The sequence below is a fragment of the Anopheles nili genome, chromosome 3 (assembly GCF_943737925.1).
Source record: "Anopheles nili chromosome 3, idAnoNiliSN_F5_01, whole genome shotgun sequence".
NCBI classification, from domain to species: Eukaryota; Metazoa; Arthropoda; class Insecta; order Diptera; family Culicidae; genus Anopheles; species Anopheles nili.
The window spans coordinates 70,332,093-70,347,687 of record NC_071292.1 but is presented as its reverse complement, the minus strand read 5'-3'; the positions used below and the strand labels follow the sequence as shown (position 1 = coordinate 70,347,687).

The 15,595-nt window shown below is 51.4% G+C and overlaps 1 protein-coding gene across 1 annotated transcript in view; it reads left to right on the top strand.

The window, feature by feature from the left end:
• Positions 1–13,293, top strand: part of LOC128726013 (mucin-5AC-like) — a 29,618-nt gene extending 16,325 nt beyond the window's left edge. The window contains exon 2 of the mRNA XM_053819792.1: positions 10,949–13,293. Within this exon, the coding sequence (XP_053675767.1) occupies positions 10,949–13,293 (2,345 nt within the window). The remainder of the gene's footprint in view (positions 1–10,948) is intronic.
• Positions 13,294–15,595: the final 2,302 nt, after the last annotated feature.

Here is a 15,595-nt window from a genome sequence, read left to right as displayed (position 1 = left end):
TTTAGAAGATCCCCTCCAAAGATATTTGAAAAATTGATGCTCGATGCAAAATGTTGATAAAAACTTTAATCAACAATTTTAATACACATAAAATTCATCAAAGATTCATGCAAATAAATTGTAACAAAATATGACAAAATAGGTTCCTTTTAATTACGTTCAATTCGTCCTTAGCGTGCAGGTATGAATATGCTCAATTTTCGTCTAACAACATTCACATTTTCCCTTTTTTTACTGTTGTTAACGAACGAACATCATTTCACCCCCACTTTTTCGAGCTCACCCCCGCATCAGTTGACCAAAACCGGTTGCACACAGACACCTAGCGGCCGGTGTTGACCGAACTCGATAGGAAAAACGAACGGCCCAGCCTCGACCCAGCCCTCGAGTCGAGCATCTGTTCGAATAATCAATTACTCGCCACCGCTCGAACGCTCGTCCTTTGCACCAAGCGACCCTTTGGGGGTGGTACGTGCCCTCAAAAATTCCATCCGACACTTGTCTGGCCCTGTGCCCTGATCGTCCCTGATCTCTCCGAGCTGCTCTTCGCATCTGCCATCGATCAAACCTGCGCTCGGTTGCGTGCCGGTTCGACCAGTTTCCCCTTTCGGTGGGCTAGATTTTCAACCGCTGACGCAAGGTGCACGCCGTTTAAATCAGGTACGGCACACAAACACCGGCTCCGGTTCCATCGCGCGCAACCAGGACACGGGCGTGTGTTTGCCTTCTGTCGGAGTTTAATTAAATTTACCTTCCACGGACAGAGGGCCGCTCCGAAAGGCGTCCTGGCACCGTGCGGTGCAGGCTGCAGTTTGCATTCCGGTGACGTCCTTTGGGAGCATTGGATGCACCTTCTCCTTCAGGGTGGAACCGGCTGGAAAGATTTGTCTCAATTATAAAAGTCGCTATAAGCAAATTAACCTCACCCGGACGGCCCGGTGTCTCAGCACGACACAGGGTCTTGCAATGGTTGAGCTTTTTGGTGGCGAACTTTCCCGGGTCTCGGGCACGATCGTCCCGATCCAGGACACGCACGACTCCACCTGCGAATCCGGTGCCACTTACTAACCAAAGCCCGCTGGATCACCCACCCGGAGACGCTGGGTGGTCGCCTAATTCGGTCGTAAAGCAGACCGGCTCTGGACGAGTGCGGCACATTATCTCGTTCCAACAGCTGGCCAGCGAAAGGACTCGGCAAACTCCGGTGTGGTTGCCGCTTTCCAAACACCTCCGGGAGGCAGGCCCGGTTTCACTCGACATCAAGCACCTAATATCGTCAGCTGGAATGCTGTCCGAGCCCTAGGGAGTCCAGCGCCAGCATCGGGGCCACTCGTCATCTCAAACCACTCCGGGGTCGAAGTACCTGAGCCACGCAAGGACGGGTCATGTTTTGGTTGCATATAAATAGGTATTTATAGATCCGTGCACGGCCACACAGCCCCACGCACGAAGCAAATAGGCCGCCCTAGACTAGAAATAATTTAAAATTCATACACATCCTCCCAGGGCCCCGACGCCGATGGGATGGAAATCTCCCGTGTCCGATGCGGAACTCGTTTGGGGATTTGAAACGAGCCGGCCAACGTGCGCTGCGTACTGAAAGCGTAAGCTAGCCATATTTAAGGCCACACAGGATGTGTCGTTATTTTGCGCAGCAGTTCGATTGGCGTGTGTAACGGACGGTGGAGCTGCAATTTGGATTGTATGAGCGGAAAAATGAGCCCACAATGAGCTGAATGGGCTTGATAACCGAATCTAGGATCAAGCATGGTCGAATGATGGTACGGTGGACCTCAAAGAACGGATAACCTCGATATCGATGGAAGGATATCGATTTTAAGGTGAATGATTCCCATGATGAGGAAGCTTGAGTATGAAAATGCTGATGAGCAGTAAGTAACATTAAAGTGGTAGTAGCAAAAATACATGCATCAAGTGCATCAACACATTTTATTTCATCCAGCTTCCATCGGTACGAGGCAGGACTTCAATAACTCATGCAAAAAGATCCCTTGGCGGTTGGTAACAACTCGAGCGAAAATAAATAAAACGCCTTTTTTGTTCTGCTCTACCGACCCAATATCACGATAAGGGATACAATTTCCCTCAAGCGAACGAGTGGCAGAAAATTAAACCATCGATTGCTATAAACCGTTCCCGGCACAAAGCCGCACTAACGAGCAGCCAACCCTTTTCACTCCTTTAGCCAGCCTCCCAGCACTATGGCCTCGTGCGGCCGGTGGCAGATGCAACAAATGTATGCAGATGCAAACATCGGTGCCGGCGCCGGTACCGCTCGTACGAACAAGGACGAATCAATATAATAAGCGAGCGATAGAGCGAGAGAGACAGAGAGAGAGAGAAAGAGTACAGATGCAAAAAACTGCACGTATCTAGAGCATCGGCAGCACAAGACGAGCTGGCCAGCCGGCTGGCGTGTTGCTTTATCTTATTGATTTTCCAGATCATCATATTATTTTTCCGACCAAACAAAAAAATAGTGCTTTTTGCTTCCGTGTTCCACTTTCCATGTGCCTTGTTCGAAGGACGCCAGGAGCGGATCGCAAAACAAGGAGTGCAAGTTGCGGGAAAAAGCACACTTTCGTCCTGACAGGGCGCAACAGCGGACTCGTGGAGGGATTTAAAAATAACCCCAGCTTTATTCGATTATAATTATCACCGGGCGCATGATACGGGGCGCCATGGAACGATCGAGTGGAAAACGGCAAAAGAGTTTTGTCATTTGAATGCGCCTGCTGCAAATTTTGCTTCAAAATTGCGCAATTAATAGCATCTCGCTCTGGCGAAAAACAAAACAAACCTTGGGAACGAATGTTTGCTAAAATATTGCCCGAATGATCTGCTCCCCGTGGAGTGGCAATTGCTTCTGTTCTGGAAACAACATGGCAAAACAACAGGAAAAAAAATAACACCCTCGCAGGACTCCAACGCGGGTAATTGTACCCGGTTTGCCGTTCGGTTCAAGAATGAAGGAAGAGTTTTTCTCGCTTTCTTCCCCCTGCTTAGCCGATTATCCTGCGTCGCCTGACCTGGCTGGGTAAAAATAGCTTCTATTCGTGCAGCTGAATGAAGCGAGCTTCAAAAAAAATGTATAATACGACACAAACGAGCGAAAGATAAAGCATAACCCACCACTAACGTGTCCCTGGACCGAATTTCCCGCAGGTGCCTCGAAAACGCGGCGCCAAAGACGGACAAACTTCGGTCCCCTTGGAATCATTTTTATTTTCTTTATTTTCCCCTCACTCCTCCCTCCCGATGAGGACGCCCTTCACCCTCCCGTACGACCGGAAACGAATCTTTGTTAATTACACCTGAATAGCCGCAATTAGGGCGCGTTGATAAAGTTGATAAAGATCCCCGCTAACTGTCGGAGCGCGCGCCCGAACGCACTTCCGGCGGGTTCGTTTCGCTTTTCCTCCTACTACAGCTTTCCTGCGCACATCCGCTACTCCACCTGGGGGCGGTTTTCCACGAGAAACCATGCGTGAAAGAGAGAGGCTGAGAAAGGGAGAAAAAAAATATACGCGCTGTGAATTCCACGTAATCAGAACCGTTTCCGATTTGGAAAGTTCGTAACGCACCTTATCATACGGGTACCACATCCCGGGGCTCGTTCCTTCCTGTTTCGTTTCCCGGAATTTTCCAAAACTTCACCCGAGGAGGGATGTTTGAAGTGAGTGGGAAAAAAAACCCACCGCAAAGAAACAAAACCCACCACGGTGCGTCGGTGGCGACGAGATCAAGTGTCAGGGGCCACGTTTTGTGCTTTTCCATTGCCACTAGGTCGCCAGCTCGCCAGTTGCGATGGCAACTTTTCCTAGCCCGCAGCAAGTTTCGTGCCCACTTGTGGTTGAAGCGATTTTTTTTCTCGCTCTATTACTCTCTCTCTTTCGCACTCTTTCGCTTGCCTGCTTCAATGCCTGCTTGGATCCCCCTTGGGTGGGGAAACCGATGATTAAAAGGTCCACTGGCCAAAGGACCGGCCCGAGGGCAGCTAACGAAGAAAAGCCAATTTCCTTCACACCGCCGTGGGATGTGGGAAACTTTTGCACTTGCGAAAGAGAGAGTGAGAGAGAGAGAGAGAATGCGAGAAAGCAGCACAAAAAGAGCCCTCATACCAAACTGGCCCCCTCCCGAATGGCCGTGCCGTTCGTTAATAAAGCAATTAAACGCTGATTTATCGGCGAGGATTAGTGTTTGTAAATTCCGGGGGCCCTCAGAAACGATTGGACGAAGCCCGATCGTGAGCCCCAGATAAAAGCATCACGTCGGGTGGCCAGTTGCGGGCGCATTAGCGCATCATTCGGTTGCCCTCCCAAACGGAATGGGCAGCTTACCTTCTCTCTCTCTCTCCCTCTCTCTCTCTCACACACACACACACACACACTCTGTCTTTGCCACGATTTGTCCGGCTCCATCGCAGGGATTTTGCAATGGCGATCTCGTGACGGTACCGGAAAAGCAGGCCGTGCGTCACGACACTATCGTGCCGGTGGGGGCGTAAGATACGGAGCGCAAAAATCACTCCACTGCGAGTGATTCAGCGGATTCCGGAGCAATTTGTCACACTTCGACCCGCGCGGACAGTGGATCCAAGGAGGCGGCGAAGCTCATAAAACGGAAATCGGTTTACGTACGCCGGCGGACGGCGTCGGGTGTCCTTTTTGGTTTATTTTTTTTTCGTAGTACGCTTTTTACTCGAGCCACGGACTCGCCGCCGGACGGTAATGAACTGCGATCACGTTAATGTACCGCAGGATGACAAAACGACCTTCAATTAGTAGGAGCTTATTAAATATCGCAGCCCCCGGGCGGTAGCGCGAGCAACCATTTACAGCGTTATTACAGACGGTTGAGCAAGTGCTTTGGAAGAGCTGTGTGGGTTATTGGGAAGTGGAATGTCCGTCGTCTTGGATCGTCTTGTTGTGGATTTTATTACATTTTGCAGTGTTTGCTTCTTCATGTATCGGACACACGATTGCATTCATTACGATGAGCGTCAATTATGAAAGGAAGCTAGGAAATGAAACGAGTTTCCTTGGATCATTATTATACCTTCGATAGAATCATTTTGTTTCACTTATACTTCCTAATTTTTACTGGTTAAACCTTTAGTAAAGGACTGGAAACAATCAACAATCACAAAAAAATGCTTTATCACTCTTCCAGTAATAAACTCCGAATGCCAAAGATATTTCCCTGTTTGAATAGGAGGTAACAAATGTATCCCCCTATTGCATTCACCCACCACGATACGTGATTTAATTTACTTGTAAGCTAAAGCCCTTTAAGCTACCAAATGCCATTAACACACACTTTTCAAACCAACCCTACCGTAATAAAACGAACGCGGCAGTCGCTTGCCAAATCAACCGTGCCAAATAAAATGCCAATATGCCCATTTCGTCCGCTCGCACAATCCCGGTGCAACTATCATGACCAACCGAAATCGATTAAAAACAACTCCTTCTCCACCCACCAAATACAGAGAGAGAGAGAAAGAGAGCGAGGCTCGATAGATCGATCAATCGCTACCAGGGAAGTAATTAATTTATTGCACACATTCCCATACGAACGAGCTGAGGTTCAGCACACGGTCTCGTCCTGGATCAGCAAAATTCACGCGAACGCAGGACGTTGCCGATTCCGGGCCGGTGCAACAAATTGAAAAACTAACCACCACCAGCTGGACACGCTTCCGGAGAGCAGCTAGTGAGCGAAAAATGGGGTTTTGCCGAGCTGCAGGTCCTTTAGGTCTTTCAACCGAAAGGCGTCTCGGTGAAAACTCCCGTCAGAGAGGTCCTTGGAGCCGATTGCTCGCGGTCCGTTATGGTAGCTTTCGCTCGATGACTGCCGAAGGATGGGCACACAAAAGCTTGCAGATGTGACCTGCTCTTGTAGGTCCTCGCGAAACCAAATCCACGCCCTGTCTCGAGATTTCTGGCGCTCGAAAATTATCGCCATTACTTTAGCGCCCACCTCTTCACCGGTGACCGGTGAATCCGCAAGGATATGTGCGAACGCCAGCCGGTGGTGAATGGATTCCAATCTCGGGAGTTTCCGCGCCAAGTAACGCCCGCACTAGCCCTTTTTGGAACGCCTAGGGTGATGCTGCGATGCGTGGCCAACCGTTGGGTTCGCTATTGTGCAATCCCGAGGACTCAACCTCCACGGAAAGGACCTTCCATTCAGCAGAAACCTCGCTTCACAACAGCTCATCGCTCCTCGACTGGCTCGAACAATGGTTCGCGTCGTGCGGGAATGCGTGCCGCATTTACAAGCCGACCAAGACAATCCTTTCGCTGACGAACGCCCTTTTAGTCGTTGCATTCGCCATTGCACACACGCGCCCAGCCTGGTGCGGATTCGACTGACGGCCGGTTCCGTCGTTGTCGTGCCATTGTTTTGCCGCTCGGCCCCATCCTGCGCCCTCTGGTGAGATGGTGCGGAAACCCGGCTTGGCTCGAAAGGCTTGGCTGAATGGCACTTTTACTCTACGCTGCAACGGAGAAGAGACGGGACGCGCTTGTGATTGTGTGTACATGATGTTATTTTATCGCTGTTTGCCGCCATTTGTTGCCATCCGTTGCGTCGTGATGCGCTCGTCGGTGGAAGGACGACATTCGCGATGGGTTGAACAACGAAGTCACCCTCCTGGTCGGCTGTGTTTAAGCGTGTGTATGTGTGTATGTGTGACGATAATGGCATCGGTGGTTCCGTGTCTTTTGGGGCTCGACACACACTGGGCACGATGGCGATTGTGACAGCAAAAAAAGGGAATTAATCGCAGAGCTAACTTCACGGCAAATGGAAATTGTAAAGGCGTATCATAGCTTTACGAAGCCCTCGTTCCATCGATCGAAAGCTAGCCTATCGTGGGGTTGTTGAGACTTTGAAAAGAGACATTATTTAATCAGAAAGTGAGGATAAACGATTGGTATTGAGTCACACACTGTTTCAGCAAAATGCGCATCCAATTTCGCCTACATTTTGGCCACTAAACTCAATCCATTCCACCCAACTGTGGCGACCAATCTTGCCATCAAAGAGCACGATGGTCGCCATGCCGGTTTCTCTACGACGCGCAACCAGCGTAGCGTGTTACGTGTTACGCGAGTGGCCACGCCATCCACGGAACCTCTGCGATCCGGGCTCACCGAACGGAACATCCGCATGATTTATGTTTATAAATACAATCGTTTTGTATATTTAAATTAAATACGCCAACAGCGTTCTGGAGGCCCGTACCGAGAGCCGTGGTTCTCTGTCCCCACGGCGCATCCGTGTGCTGATTGCGAAATTATGACCCGCAAAAGGCCACCCGAAGCGGCCGTTCGCAACGATCACGGGCGCAGATTGGAACGCGTAGATTACAACGCGTGTGGTCCCGGTGCACGGATATCGAACGTCCCAGAGGCGCGATGGCATTCCAGCGTCCCAAAAGTCGAACCGTTTTGTCGTCTATCAGAAGGATGTTCGCTTAAATGGAGCCCACTAGCTTCGAGTGCCGTATGGGTGTTCTACAAATTGAAGATTGTTCAGCTGAACACCATTATTAGGGGACGGTGGCGAACGATTTTCACGGCGACTTCGTCGGTCAGCATACGCGCTAACGTTGCGGTAACCACCTATATGATAAATCTCGTTTATGTGCCGCGCAGCTATTCTCCTTCGTTTGATTGCACAATTTTCTATTCTTGTACGTACTTAAAATGCACATCATTTTATGCTTCAACTGAAGGGTAGGAAAACGTAGAGGGAAATCATTGAACATAGTGTTGACTACGAAAAATAAAATCATCACGCTTAACTACTCAGACACACACGGTTTGAATCCGTAAATTAGAAGAAATAAAAACAGATTTCTACCTGGTCTACCGTCCACTAACCAAGGAGTACTTCAGCAAAGTGCATCGAGAAGAGCGAGCGAAATATCTGAAACGCATCGCAAGGACACGGGCATCGTCTGGCCGGAGCATTAAAGTAACGGCCACACCAGAAGACCACTAGAATCCCGAGATGCTTCTTCAGACACCCGATCGCAAGCGCTACCAACGGAACAACCGAGAGGAAGCTGTGCATGAATATTTCATATTTAATCTGTGGAGTTTAATTGTGCACATTACCTATTTAAATGGGCCCATCATTCGCAGTCGCTCGTCCGGTCCGGTTGCACTCGTACACGGGTCCCAACAAGACGCAGCCGGAAGAATGGCTCAAAATCTCAGGACGATGATTTGCCGGTGGTCGGTTTCCGCGGTGCACCCATGCCCGTGGCTCTTCACATTTCCCATTTCCGCATTTCAACTCCAAAGTGATCCGGTGAACCGATACTTTACGCTCGCGTTTACGCCACGCATCAGCTCCAACGGACAAAAAGGACAACGCACCGACAACTGGTATGCCGGAAAGCCAAAAGTCGAATCCGACGGACGGTCTTGTAACTCGCCGACTGCCCTTCGGCGGGACGGGGAAACGGTAATTTTCATTCAAATTCGATTAAGCTCGTTAGCTCCGGTTTGGGAATTCGGCTCGAAACGTGGTCCTGATCACGCCGCTTCCTGATCCTGTACGGGTACAATTGGAGAACCCTTGCCGGTGCTGGCTGGTTTGGAGTGCCGGTCGGCCGACGTGATGGTTGGAAATTTCGAAACACCCCACACCCAATCGTAGGGTGGGTTAATTTTAATTCACTGACCCTTATCCGGCGAAGGGCAGCATGTGGCTGCGGCTCTCGACAATCAGAGGGATAAGAGGTGCGATTTCTGCATCCATCGCACGTGGAAAAACGGCTTTTATATTGTAACAAGAAGTGCTTACATGTGAGTACAGAGTGCAGTAATTGGCATTCGTGTATTTCGCTAGGTAACAGGATGTAAAATATTTATCAAAATTTAGCTCGCCAAAGTATGTGTTACATTCTCGTTTGGAATAAGTAGTAATTCCTTAATTTGAATTACTTACTGTCATGTTACTATGACAGCTGGTCTATTTTGCTGGATTGAAAACTTATACTCGTTAGTGTCACTTTCTTTCAAATGTCCTTCCTTTAAGGTTACTTTTACAATTTGCAGCTAATCGAACCAACGTTCGTAACATACTCAAAAGATCCTTTTTTGGTGCACAACATTCATCGGGATGCGATCCTTAAACAATGCTACCAACGGCATAATACAGTAGAAGCACTCACACTTGCTCCAGAACGCACGGTAATCACTGTAAATAACGAGCAAAGCCACCGACAATGGCGATTAATTATGGCCTCCGGAACCCGACCGGTAGGTGCCAAAGCGAAAAGACACAAAAGGATGTGCGAGTTTGCATAAAATTTTATTCCCACCCACCCTGCGCACACATTCACCCGCAAAATCCTTAACCTCCGGCACAGAAGGTGGCACCAAACTTCCTTCACATTATGCAGGACTTTGCTTGGCGCCAGTGTTGGCCTCTCGCTCTAGCTGTCTCCATTTCCCATCCTTCGCTCTCTGCCTATGTACTAGCGAAAATGCTGCAGGGGGATAAAAAACATCGACCGGAAACGACCAGTTAACCGGGTTGCTTCCGAGCGTCCCGAGATCAACACCCAAACCCTGGCTCGGGCAGGCAAAGTGAGCAGTTTTGCCTATTTCCATTGCTTACGGTTGGCATTAATTGCAATTAGAAGCACATTATCAATCCCACCGCACCCGACGCTCGGTCCGGTTCCGACCAAAAAGCCCCGGGACTCCGGGTTATTGTTGCCCCGTCGGATTACGGTCGAATCCCCGAGCGAAGTCGAAAGGATTAAGGCAACCGCCCGGCGAGTGGACCAACGGATACAACCGAAAGGTGCCGAAAGAGGTGATTACGCACCGGTTAAGAAACTGCCCGCAACTGCCAGTGACCGTTCGGCACATAGAAGACGAGGCTACACGCAACAAATTCCGCCTGATCCTTCTGCACGGCATCCGAGCGGCTTATGGTGGCCGTGTTGCAGCTATTCGAGGGTTGCCTGCGCCCTTAGACGCCAATATAGCTTCATTTACATGGCCGGTCGGTCGGTAGCAAGACTTCGCAAGCAAGCGGCCGGTAATTACGATGTCCGCAGCCATCCCTTCTCGGGATACGATAAGTTAATCGCAGATGCAATTTGAATCGTTTGCATTTTTAACTGACCCTGACCCCTGAGGGCTCTCGCTCGGGTCCATCATCAATTGTCATTTGTCGTCCGTGCGAATGCTGCGATTGCTTGTTGGAACCAATTGTGTTGGGTTTAGTGAGGGTTGGCCTATGCTCATAAGTTCTCATCAAAATGGCCTCTTGTACAACCTACGTCAGAGTCGAAACATGCGCCATGGAGGGATGGGAAATTCAAAATGAGCGAAGAATGCTTCAAATCCTTTATCTTGTGTTGATTATTTAAGGATACTCAGCAGAGGGTTATCGCTTATGGATGGATCTTCATTACATGGAGAAGCTATAGCAGAAGGGTTTAATTAAAATCACCCCATCGTATACATTTATTTTCGAAGTAATTCACGCAATTTCAGAAACATGCTCTTTTGCCAATGAGACACCCTATTATACTTCTAGAGAACGTTCCGAGGATCATCTGCAATTTCCACTGATTCTCAGGAATGTCCTTGCTGCCGTCCATTACTTTAATAGCCATCCTTTGATTGGAATGTTCCGTTCGCCATTACGATTGCTCACTGCCGGTAGAGGGCGCCACTCGAACCACATTAGACCGATTGCCATCCGCCATTTCGTCAACTCACCCGCGAAAGCGTAAATCAATGTCCGGCTCGCGAAGCACCGTCAACGGGCGCATAAATCTCGTCCGCTAAATTCCTCCCAAGACGCGTTGTCATTCGTCCTGGAGCAACTCTTCGAACGCTATGCTAACATTTGTCCTTTTTCCACTCTCTCTCTCTCACCCCAACAGGTTTCACCATACCGCTGAGCGACTTCCGGACGTTCAAATGTGGGCCAAACAGCAACAGCAACACCAATCTCATCAACGTGAAGACCAACTCCTCCCGGCATCTGTCGGTAAGTGCTTCCTCCGGTGCCACCAGCCCACCGGACGCCGGTCCGATCGTAACGATCCGCGCCACTCCGGGTCACCCCGGTCCGGCCCCCGGCCACCAGTCACTGCTCGCCGCGATAGGCGCGAAATCTGGCCGTAATCATCCTAATTACGCGCTCGGCAGTAGCAATAATGGGCCAAACCGTCGCACCAGCAACGCCACACCATCCACGGGCACGCTGATTTATGCCGAAACGGGTCCCGTTGCGCCGATCGTGGCCGCAGCCGCCGCTGCCCAAGTGTCCGATAAGCGGCACGATAAATCATCACTCCACAAGGCCGCCGCAGCAACAACAGGTCGGCAGCAACTGCCGGCTTTGCTGCTACCCGCCACCGGTGCCCATCCGAACACGCAACCGCAACCCGCGCAGCATCGCGCCGAACACAGTGGCGCCCTCTACCAGCCACCACACGCTACTACGGAGAGCTCGGCCTGCTACGACACTACGGCGGCCATTTTCCGTGATCGCAGCATAGAAGAAACGGAAGCCGCGCATGATTTATTGTCCCTCTCGCAAAGCCTACCCCCGTTGACGGCACCATGCGTCGTCACGATCCTGCATCCGGCGGGTGGTTCCGGTTCGAACGACCAGAACCTACCAGAAGCACTCACCGATGGGGCACACAGTGCGGCCTCCAACGGCATTATCAGCATCGTGGAAGCTGCCGCGGCAGCTAATTACCAGTGCCAGCCCGGTTCGGGGCCCATCTCGATGATTATACCCTGCTACGAGCTGTCGACGACTGCAACGTCGGCTATGTCGACTTCACCGACACTTCACGCCGACGGTGAGGTGGCGTCGATAAAGACGATCTCACCGGCAGGACCACTCACGCCACCCACGTCCGAGCACTCCTCCGACACCGAGTGTTCCCATAGCACCTCGTCCTCCACCTGTTCGTCCACGTCGTCCCGCTCGTCCGCATCCAGTGTGTTCTCGTTCGTTCGCTCAAGTTCCTCGTCGGGTTCGTCCAAGCGCTCACCGGCGCGCTCGACCAACTGCAGTCCGTTGCCATCAGAGGGCGCCACCGTTGCAGCTAGTAGTGGTGGGCGCAGGCTAAGTCGTCGACCACACCAACAACCATCGACATCCGGCGGAACGTCCGTGATAGTGAACGGGTCGACATTGGGTGTGAACTCCTCCACAGTGCCGCAGGTGACGACTCGCAAGCATAAATCTTCCACACCCGCTTCCGGTCAACCCGGCGCCAAAGTGTCAGTGCTGGCTGGGACGAAAGTGTCCTCGGCTCAAAGTGGTTCAAAACCCTCGGGTGGTAAAGCGGCTGAGCTGTACACGTACGACGATCTCATCTCGAGCGATGGTCGATCGAAGAATCGCAAGAAGGCTTCCAAAGAACCGGCTTCAGCCACGTCACAGGTTGGAAGTAAGACACCGGTGGTTCAACCCGCCGAAAAGGCGGACGGAACGGACCAAACAATGGCGGATTGTGAAGGAGTTGAGTCGACGAATGGCGAGCCAGCGACCGCAGGCAGTGGTAAAGGCAAGTACAAGTGCCCCGAGTGTGGTAAGCAGTACGCCACCTCGAGCAACCTGTCACGGCACAAGCAAACGCACCGAAGTCTCGATTCGCAATCGGCCAAGAAGTGCGTCACTTGCGGCAAAGCGTACGTCTCGATGCCAGCTTTGGCGATGCATCTACTGACACACAAGCTATCGCACAGTTGCGGAGTCTGCGGGAAACTGTTCTCGCGGCCATGGCTCCTGCAGGGTCACCTGCGATCACACACAGGCGAGAAGCCGTACGGATGTGGCCATTGTGGTAAAGCGTTCGCAGATCGATCGAACCTCCGGGCACACATGCAAACACACTCCACGGACAAGAACTTCGAGTGTGGCCGGTGCCACAAGACATTCGCCCTTAAGTCGTACCTCAACAAGCACCTGGAATCAGCCTGCTACAAAGAGGACGATCCGAATGGAGGCTCACCGGGGTCCGATGATGGCTCACCGGGGGTAAGTGTTGTAGGAGGACGCAAGATCTACCACAGCAGTCAGGACATCGATCGGGATGAGTACGCGATGCGCATTGCCAGCAGCAGATCGCACAACTTCACGACCCACAACGATGACAGCTGCTCTACGACGACGATCGACGTCGTTACGGCGGATCCGGTGGACGATGACGACGACGAGGACGACGCCGATGAAGAAGAAGACATCGACATCATTACGACGTAATGATGTCACACCGCGAGATAGTGGGCCTTTCCTTCGCGGCTTTCTTTTCACTCTCCCGGTGCTCGATTCTGCAGAACCCTCAAATTCCAACTTACCCACGCCACGCTTTCCATTTCCACAAGATCCATCATTTAACGTCCTTCGCCGACCTCCAAATTATCACCATCCGTTCGTGCGGAACGGAAGTGGTGCCGGAAATTTCAACACCTCCCCATACTGTTCGTCGAATCACTTCTGATCCGCGGTGGTTAATAGCCTTATCCTCCGAAACAGGAAATTGGTAGCATGCTAAAAGGGGACGTGGTCGTTCCCGGAGGTGCGAAACATTAATCCGCCCGCTTTTACTCCGATCCGATATTACATTTCTGGTCGGTACGCCGGAAGCGCGATCGCGTATTCCACCGGAAAGCGGAAATTAGTTGGATTTTTAAATCCGGCTCGCATCGTGCCACTGGTTTGGGGTCGGGTTTTTAGGGTATTGAAGGCGCTTTCCACGCTTTTCCATCGTTGCGACGCGCATTTCCCAAAATGATATTTCCCAGAAATGGGTCAAAGTTACCCGTTCGATCAATGCCTACTGCGACCGGCTGGTTCGCGGACGGAAACTAATCAACCCCTGCGACGGAGCCGTGCAAATTTGAATAACTTGCGCTCCAAATTACAGCAAATTGAAGAATTTGTGCAGCTCCCTTCACCTTCATTTACCGACCTGAGAAGGAAGTCTGGGAGTGGGGGGAGGACAAAAAAAAGAAGAAGCAAAAATACAAGGTAACTCCCACAGACAGGCGCATGAGAATGACATTCCATTTACACCGTGCGCCTTCACGCGCACCCCAAACGGAGGCGCACATTGATGAAAAGTAATTTCGAAAGAAAATAAATTACTTTTAAATGATGACTCATTGCCGTTCGCGCCCGATACGCGCACTTCCCGGTCGGCAAACCGGAAGCGGCCGCTTCTAGCGCTCAATTTGGCAACCTCCCGGCCACGCGCTGCCAAGGACTAACGGGACGATTTGTCGTACGTCCGGGTTGCGCACCGGAATTCGATAGAAGACGTTCATTACCGCTGGTGGGCGATGCTTCGGCTGCCAGCGCTACAAATATTTCACGCTGGCCCACCTTTCGAACGAACGAAGGCAAAAGGAATGTCTGCACAACAATAGTTCGGGCGCGTAGTTTACGCGTTTGCCGCTCGGGGAGACGTTCCACCTGCCGGAACAGCGACCGAAAAGCAACCCACGACAGGGTAATCGGTATCGAAAATGCGCGCTTCTCGAGCGCACTTCCGAGTGGGGTGGAAAAAAAGAAGAAACCATTCCCCTAACGAACCGTCCGCGTTCTGTGCACAAAACTGGACGGGAAAACGCGGGCTACTGGCGCGCAAAAGAGACTCCTTCGCGGTAACAACACCGTCTAGGATGGTGATGGTGGTTCACCCGACCAGAACTCCGGAATGTAACGGTTCCGGTGAGCAGTGAGCTCTAAACTAGCTCCCACCTCCACGTGCCACGCAACCCCGCGACGATGATAATGATGATGATAAGGACGAAAATGGCGCAACAGGATGTGCCAGCCGCGCTTTTCCTCCTTAGGAGCGCGATAGACGTACCAAGCGGGCAGCTTTCGCACACAGCCTGTTTATTAATGGCGCCACCCACCGGGCGCGTCCTTCGTCCTTGCGGTGCGATACGTCACCACCCACCCGTGGCGCTATTTTGTGTGGTGAATCCTCTTGAGCGTTTTCCACTCGTTTGTAGGAAAAGCAAAAAAAAGACGCAGACGGTTTAGGTTGCTTTCCGCCGTTTTTTGTTTTTTTTTCTCTGCTTTCTCTCTCTCTCTCGTGTGTTTGTGTGTACCCCAATTTTCCCACCCCACCGGAACTTGCCGGGACATGCTCGCATCCATCCGCGAGCGCCAGCGATACCGGCCGGCTCTATCTATCGATCTTGCGACAGTCAATTTCGTTTGAAAAATTGCGTTATTGGAAATTGATGACTCCTCGGCCGGCAAGTGACAACCGGAATTTGTTTTCCCGCGCGGTAGCAGATTGTGGTGGCGCGTCATTGTGTGCAGAGGGTCCAGCTGTGGGGTCGAGTGGGAAAGGCTCCCGCTTTTTCCACGGCAATCAGCGCGAATCGGGGTCGCGTATGAATCTGAAAACACCACACTCACCATCGGGCAGGATTCGCTCCTGCCAGCGCTTTAAAGCCGGGAAAGTTGACCGTCCCCGGCCACGCTCTAATGACGTTTATTATTAGACCCTCCCGTCTGGCGGCGGTGGAATTTTCCCGGCTGGTCA